The 19,326-nt window shown below is 39.9% G+C and overlaps 1 protein-coding gene across 1 annotated transcript; it reads left to right on the forward strand.

Annotated features, from left to right (window-relative positions):
- The first annotated feature begins 11,992 nt into the window (after positions 1–11,992).
- Positions 11,993–13,043, forward strand: TAAR9 (trace amine associated receptor 9). The gene is given in 2 exon segments (XM_059399158.1): positions 11,993–12,376; positions 12,378–13,043. Coding segments are annotated over 2 exon segments (1,050 nt in total).
- The last annotated feature ends 6,283 nt before the right edge of the window (positions 13,044–19,326 follow it).

Below are 19,326 nucleotides of genomic sequence, written 5' to 3' on the forward strand. Positions count from 1 at the left end.
ATCAGGCTGTGCACCTAAACGAACAACTTCGCTAGCAACCAATGCTGTTTACTTCCTCTTTGGACGTTCTGCTTAGTCTCACGAGGCAATCCTAACCTGGCAACTAGCCAGGCGCCATCTTTTAATGGTGGAGGCCGCCCTGGCCAGGGGCCTGCCTCTGACAATCTCTCTCTCTGTCAAATAAATAAATAAAATCTTTAAAAAAAAATGAAATATGTGTTATGAAGCCAGTTTTGAAATATATAGAGGCAGAAGAAGAGAGAAAGGAAAACAATAATATCTGGAAAAATACTCATAAGCAGAGCTTAAGTTTTAATTTTTTACTTATATACTTCTAAACCATTCAATTTTTTCTTTTAACAAAATCTATGGGACAAAATAAAACCATATCCTCTTTGAAAATAAATAAGAGTATGTGAATAGTCAGGGAATAGGGTAGGGTAGAGTGGGGATTCCATGGGTTAGGGTTATATTTGATCCTGGGGTAATAACACTTTGGTCTTTGCAGTTGAAGAGAGAATGATTTCCATACATTCACATTTGTGGTGAGATTACTCTAGGATATAGTCTTTAAAAGTTTAAACATCTAAGTATATTACAAAACTCTTATAACCAAAATAGATTGGTTTGTCATAAAAACAGACATCTAGATCAATGAAACAGAATACAGAGCCCAGAAGTAAACCCATGCATATATGATCAATAAATTGATGACAAAGGATCCAAGAATATATAATAGGAAAAAATAGGTTCTTCGAAAAATTGTGTTGGGTAAGATGAGCAACCACATGTGGAAAGATTGAACATATGACCCCCAAACCATAAGGCTTCTAGAAGAAAACTTAAGGAGTAAGCTCTTTGGCATCAGTCTTGGCAAATGACTTTTTGAATTGGATACCAAAAAACAAAAGTAAAAATAAACAAGTGGGACCTCATCAAACTAAAAAGCTTCTGGATAACAAATGATCCCATCAATAAAATGAAAGCCACCTGTGGAATGGAAGAAAGTATTTGCAAATCATATATTTGACAAGGGGTTGTTATCAAAATATGCAAAGAACTCATATGACAATAGCAAAAAGACAATCCAATTTTAAAATGTGCAGAGGATCTGAATATACATTTTCCCAAAGAAGGCCAAGAGGCAGGTACAGGAAGTGATGAATATTGCTAATCATCAGGGAAATGCAAATCAAAACCACAGTGACCAATCACCTCACTCCTATTACAATGGCCATTATCAAAAATCAAGAAATAACAACTGTTGGGGAGGATGTGGAAAAAGGTAACCTTCATGCACTGTTGGTGGGAAGGTAAGTTGGTGCAGCTACTATGAAAAATGGTATGGAGGTTCCTCAAAAAATTAAATAAAATCACTCCCTGACCCAGTGATTCTACTCATGGGTATTTATCTGAAGGAAACAAAATCGCTAGCCTGAAAAGATATATGCACCCCTGGGTTCACTGCAGCATGATTTACACTAGACAAGACATGGAAAGGACCTAATTGTTTGCTCATGGATGAATGCATAAAAAATTGTGGTATACATACAACAGAATGTTATTTAACCATAAAAAGAAGGAAATTCTGCCGTTTGCAACACTGATGGAACTTGAGGGTCATATGCTAAATGAAACAAATCATATGGAGAAAGATAAAAACTGTATGATGTCACGTATATGTAGAATTCAAAATGAACTCGTAGACACAGAGAACATACTGGTGGTTGCCAGAGGCAGGGGGTAGGAGGTGGGCAAAATGGGTGAATGTTGTCAAAGTTACAAACTTCTAGTTTAAAATAAATAAGTCCAGGGAAGCATGGTGACTATAGGTAATAGCACTGTATTGTATATTTATTTGAAATTAGCTGAGAGTGCATGTTAAAAGTTTTCATCACCATTATATTGTATACCTAAAGTCAATACTGTTATGTGCCCCCAAAAATAGGTACATGATTAAAGGTGCGAGACTGATATAAAGCGAAGGTCAAGCAAAGCTTTATTTCGTGTCAAGCATCAAGAATCAAACTGACCAGCCAGGGCTGCGCCTCTTACAGAGAGGGTGACCTTTCTGTTTCCCAGACTAGCTTTTAAGGGCGAAGGCCACGTGGTTGGGCCTGGCCACGCACAGGTGGCCAATGAAATTGTAACACACAGAGAAAGCAGCACAGTCATGCTAGGTGACCAATTGAAGTACAATTTACCCTAGTAGACATTTGAACCAGCCTATCATCTTGTTCAGAATTGGTACCCAAGAGGTGCCCAAAGGGCGGGGCTCATACTCCTTGGTAGCTAGGAGACAGTATGCATCCCCCCACTGATCAGATGTCTCTACCTGGCCTGACCCACCCTTGTATTTGAGCTTTGTTATCTGGGGCTGGTTTCTGGGACTTGTTTTTAAGTAGGTCCCCTGGGGGAAGGGGAGCAGGGACAGTTTAATGGTTAAACAACAAGGTTATTGTTTAACCTTAATGGAAGCCTCTTGCTAAATAGGTCCTTACAAATACCATCTTAATGTCAATTATATCTCAATTTTAAAAATATGGTGTTAAGGATCAGAATGAAAGATTATTGAAGATTATTTTTTAAAAAGTGTACATGTTAAAAAATAGTGAAGAAGTTCCTACAATAGTTAGTCAGCTTAGGCATGGTTTAGGAGTTAATCAGCTGAGCCTTGGCTTTAGGTATTTCCAGTTACGAGCTCCAAAGACTCTTGTCCTCAAAACTTGCTAAACCACTTCCCCTCCAACTTCCTTTTTATTCTTCTTGAAGTCACCAATATAATTTTCATGCCTCAGTTTTCATAAGCCACTGAATTGAGGAAGATAAAGATAAAAGGGTTCTGAAAACCTTTGACTTCATGAGTTTACAGAAAGAGTAGAAATCAGGGGCTCCTGAGTGGCTCAGTCATTAAGTATCTGCCCTCCGCTCAGGCCATGATCCCAGGATGCTGGGATTGAGCCCTGCATCAGGCCCCTCATCAAGCCCCTCATCGAGCCCTGCATCCAGCCTGGAGCCCCACCTCAGACTGCCTGTTTAGCGGGAAGCCTGCTTCTTTCTCCCCAGTTCCCCTTGCTTGTGTTCCCTCTCTCTCTATGTCTCTCTGTCAAATAAATAAATAAAATCTTAAAAAAAAAAAAGAGAGAGTAGAAATCAAAGACAGAAATTCATTCCAACCCTACTTCTGCCACTTACTCTCTCTGGATTCGGGGAAGTTACTCAAAGCCTGTTCCTCAGTTTTCCTATGTCAGGTAGAAATGATATTACCTCCTGGAGTTATGCTGATGAAACGAGTGAACTATGTTACGCTGCCTTGGTGAGCGTGTCTCGCATAGTGTTAGTTCTCATTATTGCCGGAGTTGTGGGCAAGTAAAAACACCGTGCATTGATGGTGACCTTGCTTGAGGAGGGACCTCAAGAGGAGATGGTGGCGGTGCTGGGCGTGAAGGAGGGAGAAGGACCATCGTTTCCTTTGTCTTCTTCTCCTTACCCCTTCACTCTATCTCTCATCCCATTCCATGTCTTCTCATACTGTCTCATCCTATTTTCCACTGGAACATTTCTTGGGTTTAATTGAAGTCCCATGATCAATGACAAGGCTCAACAAAAATGCATCACAGTTTTCTGTTTCATAGATTATTGTGACGTTATTAAGCAAGGTCAGTGAGCTGGGAGGAGTTTACCTATTTAAGTTGTAAGAACGAAAAGCTGCTCTTCACGACGCGTCAGGATCCTATGTATAATTGGGACCGTAAGAGACAGGGGGATCTTTGTGGAGTCAGTGAACGGCATCTTGGGTCCCTTTACCTTACCCATCACAAACACTACCAACACTCTAAATTGTTAAGCATGCTGTCAAGAAAAAGTGAAAAATCACCAGAAACAGCCATGCAGTTACAAATCCGCAGGCATAAAACCTATATAACTTTTTCTATATGTCCTTTTCTTATGCTAATGATGAACTGAAGCTCAGAGTATCTGTGAAGGGCCACAGAAGTGGGAAAATGAAGTGCCACTTGTCCTTATTAATTCACTTCAGACGCTCCACCTAGAGAGCTTTCTAGGGTAAATGCCACCAACCAGGCTCTCCCCCCAGGGTGCTCTGACCACCCCTCCCCCGCTCTCTTGCAGCACTCCTCTTCCCTCTTTCCAGAGTTCTTATCTCAGAGCACTGTGTTTACTGGGCCTCTCCCAAACTAGACTCTGAACTTACTCCCCGCTAGGGATTGTGGTTTTTATCCGCATTCTTAGCCCTTAGCGTGGATAACTGGTACTAGAAGGTACTCAGCAAGTATGAGTGGAATGAAGAGACCTGAATTTTCTTTCCTTCTTTTTTTTAAATTTTAAGATTATGTATTTATTTGTCAGAAAGCGAGCGAGAGAGTGAGAGCATAAACAGGGGAGCAACAAGCAGGAGAAGCAGGCTTCCCGCTGAACAAGGAGCCCAATGCAGGACTCAATCCCAGGACCCTGGGGTCATGACCTAAGCCAAAGGTAGACACTTAACCAACTGAGCCACCCAGGCCTCTCAGACCTGAATTTTCTGACGTAAGTTTAGAGATCTGTCCTTGATAACTGCGCTAAGTCCCTGGAGCAGTTTTTCCCGAGAAGAGCCTATAGAAGAATTGCAAAATCAAATGGGATGCTTGGCTAAAAAAGCATATTTCACGTTTTACTTAAGCGCTAGAGATGAGAGCTTCTGGGTGGAGAGCCTGGAGTTCTTAAGAACCTCAGGTGATTCTAATGAAGACCAAAGTTTGAAAAAACGATCTGTTTTAATGGAGGGGTGGCTTGGAAGGGAGAGAGTGAATAGCCACCCAACTGACATACTTCCAAAGTGTCTGGGGCTCATTTATGGGGGGATGGGGCTAATTTTGTGGGGAGAAGGAGCTCATTTTTAAATAGACACTTCCCTTCTGGATATTTACCTACTTAGCTTGTTTGGCCAGCCCAGTATGGTTCAGAGTGACCACTAAGGGGCAGCAGAGTTTGAGTAAAAATGAAAAGGTCATAAAACAGAATGGAAACCTTACCTTTGAAATAGTTCAGCAAGAAAGACATGCCTGGAGGGGATTATGCTGAGTGAAACAATCAGGCAGAGAAAGACAATTATCATATGGTTTCACTTATATGTGGAGCATAAGGAATAGCATGGAGGACATTAGGAGAAGAAAAGGAGGAATGAAGGGGGGAAAATCAGAGGGGGAGAGGAACCATGAGAGACTATGGACTCCGAGAAACAAACTGAGGGTTTCAGGGGGAGGAGGATGGGTGGATGGGTGAGCTGGGTGGTGCGTATTAAGGAGGGCATGTACTGCCACGAGCACTGGGTGTTAATCACAAACAATGAATCATGGAACACTACATCAAAAACCAATGAAGTACTGTATGGAGACTAACATAGCATAACTTAAAAAATAATAAAGTTATTCTTAAGTCATAACAACAAAAAAAAAGAAATACATGCCAAGAGATAATGAGTTAATATGCCCCTTCCCTTTCATACTTTTACCTATTAATTTGGGGGATCTTATTTTCAAGCATTATTATATTATATTATATTCATTATATTATTGCTAAGTATATGATTTTTAGATTATAAGTTAAGTTCTCTCAAAACCAAGAAAATAGTGTTTAGAAACAGTTTTTTCTTAAAATCAAAGAAACTATCCCTACCGTAGGTATGTTCGACACCGATAAGTCAAGAAAGGGAAATTTCTTAAGTTGTTGAAAAAACCCTATAATATTATTTGAACAATGTGATGGGAAATATTGTTTCAGTAAGATTCTGGTAAGAAAGAATCTGATTAATGGAAATTTCAGAACCATTGTTAGACCTAATTTGTTTGATGCTCTATAAAATAAATCTAGCACCTTAAAATTTTTTCTTCAGGTTGTACGTGGAATTATAAAGTCATTCACAGACTTGAAGTTTTATTGTGTTATAGTGACATTTAGTAGATGCCTGACACACAGTCGATTTGTAATAAATAATCATTATTTTTTTAAAGATACTTTTCTTTTTTTAAAAGATTTTATTTATTTATTTGACAGAGATCACAAGTAAACAGAGAGGCAGGCAGAGAGAGAGAGAGACACGGAAGCAGACCCCCTGCCAAGCAGAGAGCCCAATGCAGAACTCAATCCCAGGACCCTGACATCATGACCTGAGCCGAAAGCAGCAGCTTAACCCACTGAGCCACCCAGGCACCCAGTAATCATTCCTTTAGTCCTGTTAGTTCCCTCAGTGACTGATTATGACATATGATGGTCCCCCAAAACACTTCTAGTCTTTTGCTTCTACACAGATCTGTCCATCTGTCCACTGGCCAGTTCCCAGTTTGACTGTCCAGAGGCATCTCAGCTTCAATACATCCCACCTGAAAATCCTCTCCCTGCCCCACCCCCTACACAACTGAGTCCTCTGCTGGGTTATGCAGGCTCAAAGCAAGTAAACATCCTGGAATCCTCATTCTTTCTCACTCATTACATTGAATCCATTTTTAAATGGTTTCATGCCGAAATTTAGCTCATTAGAAGAGTTTAGGGTAGAAGCCCACCTTTCCAGAACAGCAGGAGAGAACCAGGTTCAGAGAGGAACCAAAGGAAGATTCTACCACAAGAACTTTCATTCTCAGCTGACCTCTGCTGCCTCGAACCCAGGACAACATTCCCACCGCTCTTCTGACACCACTGCTGCTGCTGTGAAGACTATCACCCGAGTTCTGAGTGCAAATGTGTGTTCACACTTCAGCCGGTGCTGAAGGGAGAGGGTCTTAACACAGGTATTGATTTCTCCTTGCTTAGTGTCTTCACAATAGGAAGAATATTGGAATACTGAGCATTCAAATTAATACATGGCCTCTACAGCCAACATTCTCCTTTCCCCATACTTAACATTTCAAAGTGCTCTTTTTAGTCTTCACATAATACTCCTTATGTAACCCAACACACATTCACCTCTTACCCAAGTGGCAACTCAGTCCTCCTAATTATTGCTTCCAGCTCTAAGTTCATGATTTCTGGATAACATACAATACTCTCTCAACAGTCAATAACTTACAGATTAAGTTATAAAGTTAAACACCACTAATATACCCTATATAAAGTAGTAAAATTAGATGGAGATAAAATAAATGAAAAAAGTAATCATAGGGGCCCCTGGGTGGCTCAGTAAGTTACATATCTGCCTCTGGCTCAGGCCATGATCCCAGCGTCTTGGGATTGAGCCTCATACCCCTTTTCCTACTCTTCAGGGAGCTTGCTTCTCCCTCTCCCTCTGCCTGCTACTCCCCGTGCATGTGCGTGTATACTCTCAAGTGGGAGTTCTCTCTCTCTCTGTCAAAGAGATAAAGAAAATCTAAAAAAAAAAAAAAAAAAAGTAATTATACAATTCACGTTTTACAATTAAGAAGCTGGGAAAATCAGGTTAAGTGCAACAATCCCCTTTTCTACAATTGGTCATGGGGATGTTTGTATTCTCTTTCTTTCCTACCACAAATTCCATTTTCCTTTGCCTTCAGCCAGGACCTTAGCTGGTTAGGTTTCTCTACTCTGGTGGTGGTGCTCCATTTCTGAGAAAATGGAGCCTTTAGAAATCCTACCTTTATCGGACTAAGTTTGTCCAATAACATTTGGTTTAACATTTGCCACTGGCTCAAGGTTTCTAGCCATAACCTCTACTGTGCTCACTGCCCAGCCAGCCTAAGGTGATTGCTGCAGCCGCAAATATCCCACCCTCCTTCTATGCCTGGTAGCATTAGGAGCCCAATACGAGGGGCATCTTGTGGGGGCTCAGCTGGTTAACTGTCTGCCTTCCGCTCAGGTTATGATACCAGGGCCCTGGGGTCAAGACCCGCATTGAGGGCCCCTGCTCAGTGGGGAGTCTGCTTCTCTCTCTCCCTCTACCCCTCCTCCTGTGCTCTCTCTGTCTCTCAAATAAATAAATAAAATCCTTAAAAAAGTAAAAAATAAATAAAAAAGAGGATACTGAAGGTCCAAATTTTCAAAATTGCCTTTTGCCAAAGAAAGTTTTTATTTGGGAATCATTTTAAACCCACAGAAAAGCTGCACAAAGTTGTATGAACCACACTGGGTACTCTTTACCTGGGTTCACTGATTAAACTTCTGCTCTATTTGCTTTGAAGTTTGTTCTTTTTCTCCAACTTTATCAATGTGTTTATGTAATTTTTTTTCCCGAACCATCTGAGAATAAGTTGTATACATCACAGCCCTTTAGCCCTTAATAGTTTAGTAATTTAATACTGATGCAATACTTTTACTATCTACCATTCATATTCCAGTTTTGTCAACTGGCCCAGTAATACATATCATTCTAAATTCACATATTTCTTTTGATTGTCTTGCCCTTCTGTCTCTTTTATTCTGGAAAGGTTCTGCAGTCTTCTATTACATAAATATTTCTGAAGAATATAGCCTTCCCCCTTTCTACTTTTCAAAAAGAGAATGTTTCTCAGCTTGGGTTTGTCTGAAATTTCTTCATTATATTCTGGTAATGTATTCTTGGCTGGAAAACTATTATACATTTTATTGTGTGTTACTCGGGGGCATCCCTCCAGAGTTATATGTGGCCCTGTCATCTTCAAGATGATATTAATTTGATACCCAGTCAAGGTCTGATTTCTCCACTGGATAGCTACTATGTTTTTCTTTTGCAGCTCATAAGCAGTCTCTAGGAGATGACATTTTATGCCATATGAATACCCGACTCTCATCAAAATTCCTCTCTCCTGTTACAATATTTAGCATCAATTGATGATTCTTGTTTTAATCAATATTAATGATTTCAAAATTATGATGTTCCAGCTGTAACACTTCTCTCCCTATGAAGTATCAGTTGTGCTTGGTATTCTTTTGTAAGGAAGAGCCCTCTTTTATCTATCTATCTATCTATCTATCTATTATGTATCTCTCCTCTATCTATCTAGCTAGCTAGCTGTCTAGCTATTTGTCATCCATCATTAGTATGGCCTCATGGATTTCCCCCCACTCTTCTATATATAATCTTTTACTCTCTCTCACTATTTTGTGCACTCAAATTATCCCAATTTGGCTAGTGGGAGTCTATTCAAGTTAGCAACAGTGTCCTTGTAAAATGTCAACATTTAAAAAAAAATCTCTTAATTTCTGGTACAAAAATATATTCCAATTTCTTCCTGTACTTTTCTTGTCCCATTGCTTGGATGACACATTTCTTTAAGAAGCTCTAGTTCATCTCTAGTTCATTTTACTTGTGAAAAGTATTGAACACCAAGATGTGGGTCTTAGGAGTGTTCATTACATTTCAAGTGTCTTTGCTTCTAGGGAAGGACACATTTTAAGATCTTTTGTAAGACTGAAGTGTGCTATGCTGAAGCCCGAGTATGAAGACCAGAGGAAGGGCTCAGGGTTTTTTTGTACAATAGCAACATTACTTGGACACCAATGAAGTGAAGAGTTCTAAAGGTTGGGGAGAGGGTATCCTTTACATAGACACTCAGACTTTCAGGCTGGATGCTTTCTGTGGTGGCAGAGAGATGACATTCCTTAAGTCAGACTGAGAATAAAATAATAAATTGGGAAACTTCACCAGGAGAGCTAAGGCCAAAGAAGAAAATATGGGGCTTATAAAGTGCCTGCATGGCTCAGTCAGCTAAACGTCTCCCTTCAGCTCAGGTCAGGATCCCTGGGTCCTGGGATCGAGTCCCACATTGCGCTCCCCACTCAGCAGAGAGCCTGCTTCTCCTCTCCCTCTGTCTGCCACTCTCCTTGCTGTGCTTGCTTGCTCTCTTTCTCTCTCTCTGCCAAATAAATAAATAAAATCTTTTTTTTTTTAGAGGGGAAAAAAAAAATACAGGACTTATCAAAGGGTGATTCTATTGGGTAGATGGACTTGTGAGCACATGAATGCACCCATGTGGGGAATCCCAAGAGTGAACATGAGACATAGATTTATGCCATCAAACCGGTGAGGGCCTAAGTAAAGCATGAAACTGGGAAATCAAAGAAAAAAATGAATTGATTTAAAACTCATGGAATAACAAATCTAGAAAAGACCATGGGTGTGTATGCATTCACCATTTGCCCCCCCACAAACATTTAAAATGTGCAGACTAGTGAAATCTACCAAGTTGGGAGTATCCACATCTATGTGTATGCATACAGCCCTCTCTAGGATTCTGCACTTTCAACAAAGGTCAGACCTATGGTATGGGATAAATGGCAATATAAGTACTCCAGTCTCTGGTTCAGAGATTATGATTAAGATTAGATGTAAGATTATATGTTTTCATGGTTAAATAAAGTAAAAATTAATTACTCAACTATTGTTTGGTGAGAGCTGCGAACTGTTTTACGGTTGTGTGTTTCAGCAAATGCACCCCAATGTTTATAGAAGCAATGTGCACAATAGCCAAAGAATGGAAAGAGCCCAGATGTCCATCAACAGATGAAGGGATAAAGAAGATGTGGTATCTATATACAATGGAATATTACTCAGGCATAAAAAATGAAATCTTGCCATTTGTAATGATATGGGTGGAACTAGGGGGTATTATGCTAAGCAAAATAAGTCCATCAGAGAAAGACAATTATATGATCTCACTTATATGTCGAATTTAAGAAACGAAACACAGGACCATAGGGGAAAAGAGGAAAAAAATAAAAGAAGACAAAATCAGAGACAGAGACAAACCATAACAGACTCTTAATCATAGGAAACACACTGAGGCTTGCTGGAGGGAAGGGAAGTGGGGGGATGGGGTAACCAGGGGATGGACATTAATGAGGGTACGTGATATAATGAGCACTGGGTATTAAATAAGATTGATGAGTCACTGACCTCTACCTCTGAAACCAATAATATATTATATGTTAATTAATTGAATTTATTTTTTAAAAAATGGGACAAAAAAAAGATTGTGTGCTCCAGGAGAAAAAGAATAACCCTTAAATAACTAAAAAAACAAACTTAAACTTATTTGAAATTTGGGTGATTTAGGATGAATCCAATTCTTTCATGATCAGTATAGAAATACCTCTCCAGTATACCCAGAGGGTACCTACCACTCTGTGCTAAGTTTAAAACTGTAGTATTTTTTAAGAATGGGAAGGTGAAGGCCTAGGGGTGTTATTGCTTATTTTAATCAAGCTTATTGATTTTAGACATCTGAAAATGGCCATTAGCCTGGAAAATACACACAAATTATATTGTTACCACTTTGTAAGAGTAGTTCTCCAAGTCATCTCAAACTGTCCAAACCATAAGTAAATAAAAAAGATGAAAAAAAACCCCAAACTCTAAAGATATAAGGAATAGAAGAACTGTCTTACCCAAATAAGTTTAGCAAGCTACTATGAGTAAATCTTTCCTTGGTCTTTCACATGCTATCCTATAGGGATTTTGAGGTCATATATTGAAGGGGATGTAATTTATTTTTTTCCTTCTTGAAAAAAAAAAAAAAAAGGAAGTATAGTTACTACTACTGAAGTAGCCACTCAGGGGAGATAACTTCATAAATAAAACTCAACCCTTGGTAGCCCAATTATTTTTCAACTCAGGTGATTACAGGTGAGATTTCCAAAGGTAAAGTAATACAAAAAAGGATTCTCTATTGATGAGCCAATTACATTCTAATATATACTAATCTAATATTATCTAATATTAATCTAATATCTTGTATGCACATATATCATTGGACAAAATGCCTTGCCAGTTATTTATTTTGTACAAAATTTGACTATAATTTTAATGGCTTTCTGCAACAAGTTCCCATCTAAATATATTAAAAACTTGGGGATTCCTTTTAGAAAGATCAAGAGGTTATAGTTAATAAGCCCCCCCCCAAAAAAAAATTGGTGGAAAAGTTACTAGTTTTCCTTTTAACTGGAGTTTTTAACCCCCTCCCAGAGGCTCTTAAAACTAACAGCTCCCTGTTTTAAATTGCTGACATAGGGAATCTGACCATTTAAAAATACCACCACCAAGAGGGCAATGGTGAACAGTCTCTCCCCACCCGCCCAGGTGGAGCTCTGCTATGAGAACGTGAACGGATCCTGCATTAAAACTGCGTACTCGCCGGGTCCCCGAGCCCTTCTGTACACAGTCCTCGGTTTGGGGGCTGTGCTGGCCATGTTTGGAAACTTGCTGGTCATTATCGCTATCCTTCACTTCAAACAGCTGCACACCCCTACGAACTTTCTGATCGCGTCCCTGGCCTGCGCTGACTTCCTGGTGGGGGTGACCGTCATGCCCTTCAGCACGGTGAGGTCTGTGGAGAGCTGCTGGTACTTCGGGGACAGTTACTGTAAATTTCACACATGTTTCGATACTTCCTTCTGTTTCGCTTCTTTATTTCACTTATGTTGTATCTCTGTGGATAGATAGATACATTGCGGTTACTGATCCTCTGACCTATCCCACCAAGTTTACTGTCTCAGTGTCAGTCCTATGCATTGCTCTCTCTTGGTTCTTTTTGGTCACATACAGCTTTTCCATCTTTTACACGGGGGCCAATGAGGAAGGAATCGAGGACTTAGTCGTTGCTCTCACCTGTGTGGGAGGCTGTCAGGCGCCCCTGAATCAAAACTGGGTTCTACTTTGTTTCCTTCTATTCTTTGTACCCACTGTCGCCATGGTGTTTATATATGGTAAGATCTTTTTGGTGGCCAGACGCCAAGCTAGGAAGATAGAAAGTTCAGCTAGCCAAGCTCAGTCGTCTTCAGAGAGTTACAGGGAACGAGTAGCAAAGAGAGAGAGAAAGGCTGCGAAAACACTGGGCATTGCGGTGGCAGCGTTTCTGGTCTCCTGGCTACCGTACATTATTGATGCTGTGATTGACGCTTACATGAATTTTATAACTCCTCCTTATGTTTATGAGATTTTAGTGTGGTGTGTTTATTATAATTCAGCTATGAATCCCTTGATATATGCTTTCTTTTACCCATGGTTTCGGAAGGCAATAAAACTTATCCTAAGTGGTAAAGTCTTGGGGAGGGATTCATCAACAACTAATTTGTTTTCTGAGGAAGCAGATGTAGATTGACCAGGTGACTGCAGGGATTTCAAAACTAACATGGGAGTAAGGTCAAATACAAAATGAAATGCTTGGATCTGGAGAGGCAAGTGCAATCATCTGCAAGTAGCAGGATATTGTATTCTGAGTTGTTCTAAAGCCTTTGTTCTTCATGTATTTCAGCAATTTTTTTTTAACTTAGTGATAGACCAAAAAAAAAATTGCTGATTGCTTCCTAGTTATTATTCTTAGTATTCTTCTGTGGCTTTCTAATTTCTCTGGTAATTTCTAATAAGTTCTATTCATTTCCAAATTGTTTCTTCAAACGATTTGAAGCTTTGTAGTTTCTCCCACATCCGTTACCAATGTTTGGTTGTCCAAAATACAGAGAGGGGAAAAAAAGGGTTTCTGCTTAACTTGTAAGTTAGATTTTGGGGGGACAAAAATATTTTAAAAAATATATTTTGTTTGGGAAGTAAATATAAGATAAAATCCCTGACAGAGAATTGAAATGTGAAACCTCCTAGTAATTGAATATCATGCAAAAAACTGTGGGACACTTGTGTTTTCTGAACCCTGACAACACTTCTCCATTTTACAGAAGCTGTGTTCACACACACACACACACACACAAACACAAACATGTGTAACGATGATGTGATTACACACTACATCTTGGTTTTGGAGAGCCTAATTTATTACAGTCAAAATAAGTATGTGAACAAAAAGATGGTTTCTGTACTTCTTTCTTAGTAATCTCAAGTAAAATAATTTTATAAAAAGCCACTTCAAATTAATGTTTCGTAACTTTTGACTTCTTTTTTTGTACCAAACACTGTATTCGACATTGGAAATATAAAGCTGAAATATAATCAAGGATTATTTTGAAAGAGCAAATACCTCAAATTGGCATTATACATCTTAGGAATAAGTTCGGTTTTTTCAACTGATATCATGTCTTAGCCACATGAATTTTAATTCATTTTAACTAAAAATATATGTTGGCTATTTTAAGATAAAGTAAGAACTTGAAAGAAACTAATAATAAGGTGATTTGCTTTCTCAAGTCTTTGCCTCACTTAAGTTTCTGCTTAGGTAGTCGGTTTTCATTGACCATTCTGTACAAATCTGTTTTATGAAATGAAAAGGAGAGATGCTAAGTAAATAGAGGTTCATAAACATTACACATTATATATTTTTTAAATAAACCAGTTTGAAAATGCTTTATACAAAATTAAGCTATTTCACATTTGTGCCTTAATATTTTTCAGATAGAGCTCAGAGAATTTGGTTGGGCGCAGGGGTAGTTAAAGGTAAAAGAGTCTGAAAGGAATATGAAGGTCTTTGTTGCAGAATGCTTATTTGTGATTGAGATGATAATGCCAAGGGAGAGGTCTATAGACCCCCTTTCAAAGGCTCACGGTTAAGGAACCCCCCACACTCACTCCTTAAGAAGAGCACATGCTGAGTGAAATAAGTCAAGCAGAGAGAGTCAATTATCATATGGTTTCACTTATTTGTGGAGCATAACAAAAAGCATGGAGGACATGGGGAGTTAGAGAGAAGGGGGTTGGGGTAAATTGGAGGGGGAGGTGAATCATGAGAGACTATGGACTCTGAAAAACAATCTGAGGGGTTTGAAGTGGTGGGGGGGGTGGTGGGAGGTTGGGGTACCAGGTGGTGGGTATTATAGAGGGCACGGATTGCATGGAGCACTGGGTGTGGTGAAAAAATAATGATACTGTTATGCTGAAAATAAATAAATGAAAAAAAAAAAAAAAAGAAGAGCACAAAACTTGTGTCCCTTTGATGGTAAGTCAGGAATGCTGCCTTCATAGAAACATGTGTCCTCTCAATTGCAAGCGTAAAATTACCCTGACACTCATAAATAATAAGGACAATCATTTGGGGAGACTTAAGAATATATACGAGACTTCTGTTTTTTTTTTTTTTTTAGGCAAAATTGCAGAAATACTATCCAGTGATATTTTAAACTCTCATACATATTGATAGGTGGAGAATACACTTCAAATTTACTCTTTCTTGTTTACCTACTCTCCTTATCGCCCTTTATAAAGGAAGTCTTTTGATTTAAAAAAAAAAAAAACTGCCTTATTTCCCCCCAAACTGGCTTACTATAGCATGGCTCCCCTCATCTGTCTCTCCATTATTTACACAAGTAAGCTCCTAACTTCTTGCTGGCTGCCTACCAAACTGTCGTAGTGGCCTTGGAAACATTTGGAACAGGACAAACTGGTGATGGAAAGAGGCTTTACTGCAAGACTGCAAAGCAAAACCTGCCCTTGAAACATGTTGCTGAGCCTTGTCTCTTAATTCTGGCGACCTTTGGTTCCCAAGTTGTCTGCTTCGGCCAAGGAGCCGCAGCAGAACTTTTGCAAGGAATTAAAGCACTTAAGCCCTAGATCCTAGACAACATAAATACAATGTCTCTCATATATATGTATCCATACTTAAAATACATGTTATGTGTAAATACATGTAAAAGCATCACTGAATTCATAATAGCTTTTGTCCACATGTATTTTTCTTTTATTTATTTATTTTTTAAAGATTTTATTTATTTAGATTATTTATTTATTTATTTGACAGACAGAGATCACAAGTAGGCAGAGAGGCAGGCAGAGAGAGAGAGAGGTGGAAGCAGGCTTCCCGCTGAGCAGAAAGCCCGATGCGGGGCTCGATCCCAGGACCCTGGGATCAGGACCTGAGCCGAAGGTAGAGGCTTTAACCCACTGAGCCACCCAGGCACCCCAGATTTTATTTATTTATTTGACAGAGATCACCAGTAGGCAGAGAGGTAGGCAGAGAGAGAGCTGGGGAAACAGGCAGAGAGCCATGTGGGGCTGAGCAGAGAGCCATGTGGGGCTCGATCCTAGGACCCCAGGATCATGACCTGAGCTGAAGGCAGAGACTTTAACCCACTGAGCCACCTAGGCGCCCCTCACATGTATTTTTCTTAATTTAGTAGACATTGGATGTATAACTGTTACATTGTCTAGGGTTTTGTATAATTTTTTAAAAAGTTAAAACAGACACAGAAAGTACTGAACAGATGCTGTAGTTCAGGTAAGCATCAATTACGACATTAGTCATAAATGAAGAACTGCTGTTAGAGGGATACCCAATTACACTGGTAGCTCTCTGAAAGGACCTAGTTCTTGATGACGGTCTACTCTATCATGCCACTAATTGATAAAGTTGCTCTAAACCCCATTGACATATTATTTTATGATTAGAAATCAGAGTTCAGAAGAGTGGCAGGGTTCTGTGGAAAGAGCCACTTAGCTGGTTCAGAAAATGGCACAAGGTCAAAAGTGAATTCTTCATGGAGAATAATTCTAAGTCTGTTCGCAAGAATAAAGGAGGCTTTATTACCATAGGGAACAAGCCAGAAAAACCATCAATATTTCTCAGAAATGAAAAGGCATAAACAACCTTCCTAGGCATTACCTAGTAGCTGACATATTTTATTTTGTTCAAACACACACACACGCACACACACACACACACACACACACACACGACAAATATAAAGATAAGTCCTCAACTGTGTCTCATAACAAAGATCAAATTTCATCAGCCTCTAAGGTCGGTACTAAGGTAAACAGCATAGACTATCTCAAAGGTGAGAAAGGGTAAGGTCCCTGTTATGACTCATCCTAGTTACATTTAAGAGGAAATCAAAATCTGCTTGAGTCCCCAATCTGCCCTGCCTCTACTTTCTACCTTCTCCCAGGAGCTCCCTTGTATTGCTGGCTCCAATCAACTGATCTGTGCTGTCCTTTCCCACCAGTAATATGAGCTGCTAAACAATAACCATTGGCTAAATTAATAAAATTGTTCGTATTGCAGCAGTCACAATAAAATATACTATTCTCAGAGTTTCCCTTTTGAATGGGCAGTGGATGAAGGCCCAAGAGATCATTTAGGGGACACTCAGGGAGAAGTACTTTAGAAAAAGAATAAAATGCTAAGAGTGAAGTTCCAGAAGGGATTTATTCAGGTGGAATAACTTTCTGGTGTCCCTCAATTGATACTATTAGTCAAACAAAAGTCTTCCTTTTGAGAAGATTTTCCCTCTCACTGTCATTCAAGGCCAGTACAAGTCTGTAACGCAACTGCTGTCCATTTTTGGTTTGCACCCCATACAGAGACAATTTATCTGTAAACCAAGCTAGATCCTTTCCTCCTCTTCAGTTTGCTGAAACGTGAGATGGAGGGGTCCTGACACAACTGTGGTGGGGAACATGGGCTCTGGGCTCATGCTGTCTGGCCTTGCTCAGGCTTGGTTCCAGGTGTATCATTTCCATTTCCCAGAGAATTTTCTGGACCCACCCGACTTTATGATTGAAGATTCAAGAGGACCTGTGTCATCATGGGCAGTTAGAGACACATGATTACTGGGTATCACCTTGTCAAGTGTTCAATCACTATTTGGGCTCAGAGAGCCATCTTTCAAAAGGTGTTTTATCCTATAGCATGATCTTACTTCAGAAGTCCAGAGGACTGCATTATATTTCTCCCACGGGAGCCTTCCATAAAATCTAAACTGCATTTTCCCCCCATTATTAACATCTCTAGCACCACCAGGTCACGAAATTGCCTGGCAATGACGCTGCAGCCCAGACTCCAAGCCCCATACAAAACTGACAGACATCTTTGTTACTCAGTGTATGGACCAGAGCAGTATTCCTAAGTGTGGAATCCATTGTTTTTGGATCCTAAAGAGGTCTGTCAACTATTGTGCTAAATCCTTTAGCTAAGAAGATTCAAGATGTAGTCAGTTGTCTTCTACTTGGGATGAGACATTCCTGACTGCTTTAATATAGAAGGCCCTTGACCCTTCATAAGGCTCATCTCCTATGTAGAGTGCTAGGTACTACCTGCTCCTCCTGCCAGATCAGTGTAGTGCCACCAAGGTAATGAATCAGTGTCATCTTTTCTAAGATCCTCAGATTGCCCAGATTCTTTTTTTAAGATTTTATTTATTTATTTGACAGAGATCACAAGTAGGCAGAGAGACAGGCAGAGAGAAGGGGGAAGCAGGCTCCCAGCTCAGCAGAGAACCCGATGTGGGGCTCGATCCCAGGACCCTGGGATCATGACTTGAGCTGAAGGCAGAGGCTTTAACCCACTGAGCCACCCAGGCACCCTATGTTTAGATTCTTTTTTTTGAAGATATATCTGAGCAGGGTCTCTCTGGGTTTGCACAAAGACACAGTAAATAATAAGGATATTATTTTGAAAGTGTTAATAAATCATATCAAGGTAGACAACAGATTTTGGCTGGAAACACAGAAGACTTGCTATAAATGTTGTTCCAAACCTGATGGGCCATCAGACTGCTATATAAAGCAGAGCTTCCCAACTGGTTTCCCGTAACAGCGTGTTGCCAAGGGGTCATAAGTGTACCTAGAGATACTGATCCACTCAGCCTTCAAGGCGGTCAGATGAGCTCACAGTGGCCAGTAGGCTCAGGACACGAGCAGCTTCCCTCATTCTACTCTGGTGGTTGTCTCAACTTTCTGACAGGATGCTTCCCTTTCTATAAGTAGTAAGTACAATGAGCAACATTCAACACATGTTATGTTTCCATGTCTCACTGAGAAAGGCTTACTCCTTAAGATTTTGTGTGGTTGACAGAATGTTTGAAACCCCTCTCTCATGCCCCTTGCTGTGTAACTTTGAAGTTCTTCCCTCAAAATAAAGTGAGAGCAGAGGTGACAGGATGTCAGTTCTAAGCATGGGCCTTAAGAAGGCCTTCTTGGTTCTGCTTTCTCTCCTGAACCTCTGCCATCATCACTGAGAATCTCCTCTGGTGGCACACTGCTCCGAGGAAGGTGACAAGTAAATGTCCTCATATTTTCATGACAGGCTGTGGTTTTACACATTGGTGGCCTTTAGAATTAGGCTCCCACTCTTCCACAGAAACTAAGAGATAAGTGTGCCATTTTCCTCAATGACTGCATTTCAAAGGAATGGCTCTCAGCTACTTGGAAAAGACAAGTCCTGGGTTATACAACTGACAAGAAGCCTTTAAAAAGATTTATATCTCAAGGAGGCCGAAAAAGAACTTACAATGGCAAGTTTTCTGAATCAAATCCTCTAAGAAAAGGGAGGGCAGAGGCCTAGAGTCAGAAAGAAGCATGTCTACAGTTTATTCAAGCCAAGGGGAATATTAAGACCATCTTGCTCAGTTATAATACTTATCTTTCATTGAGGTGCTCTACGGACATCCCAAATCATCTCAGTTTACCCTCTTGTGAAGTACATATGTGTTGGTCAGCTCAGG

Source organism: Mustela nigripes, chromosome 5, assembly GCF_022355385.1.
Source record: "Mustela nigripes isolate SB6536 chromosome 5, MUSNIG.SB6536, whole genome shotgun sequence".
In the NCBI taxonomy this organism is placed as follows: domain Eukaryota; kingdom Metazoa; phylum Chordata; class Mammalia; order Carnivora; family Mustelidae; genus Mustela; species Mustela nigripes.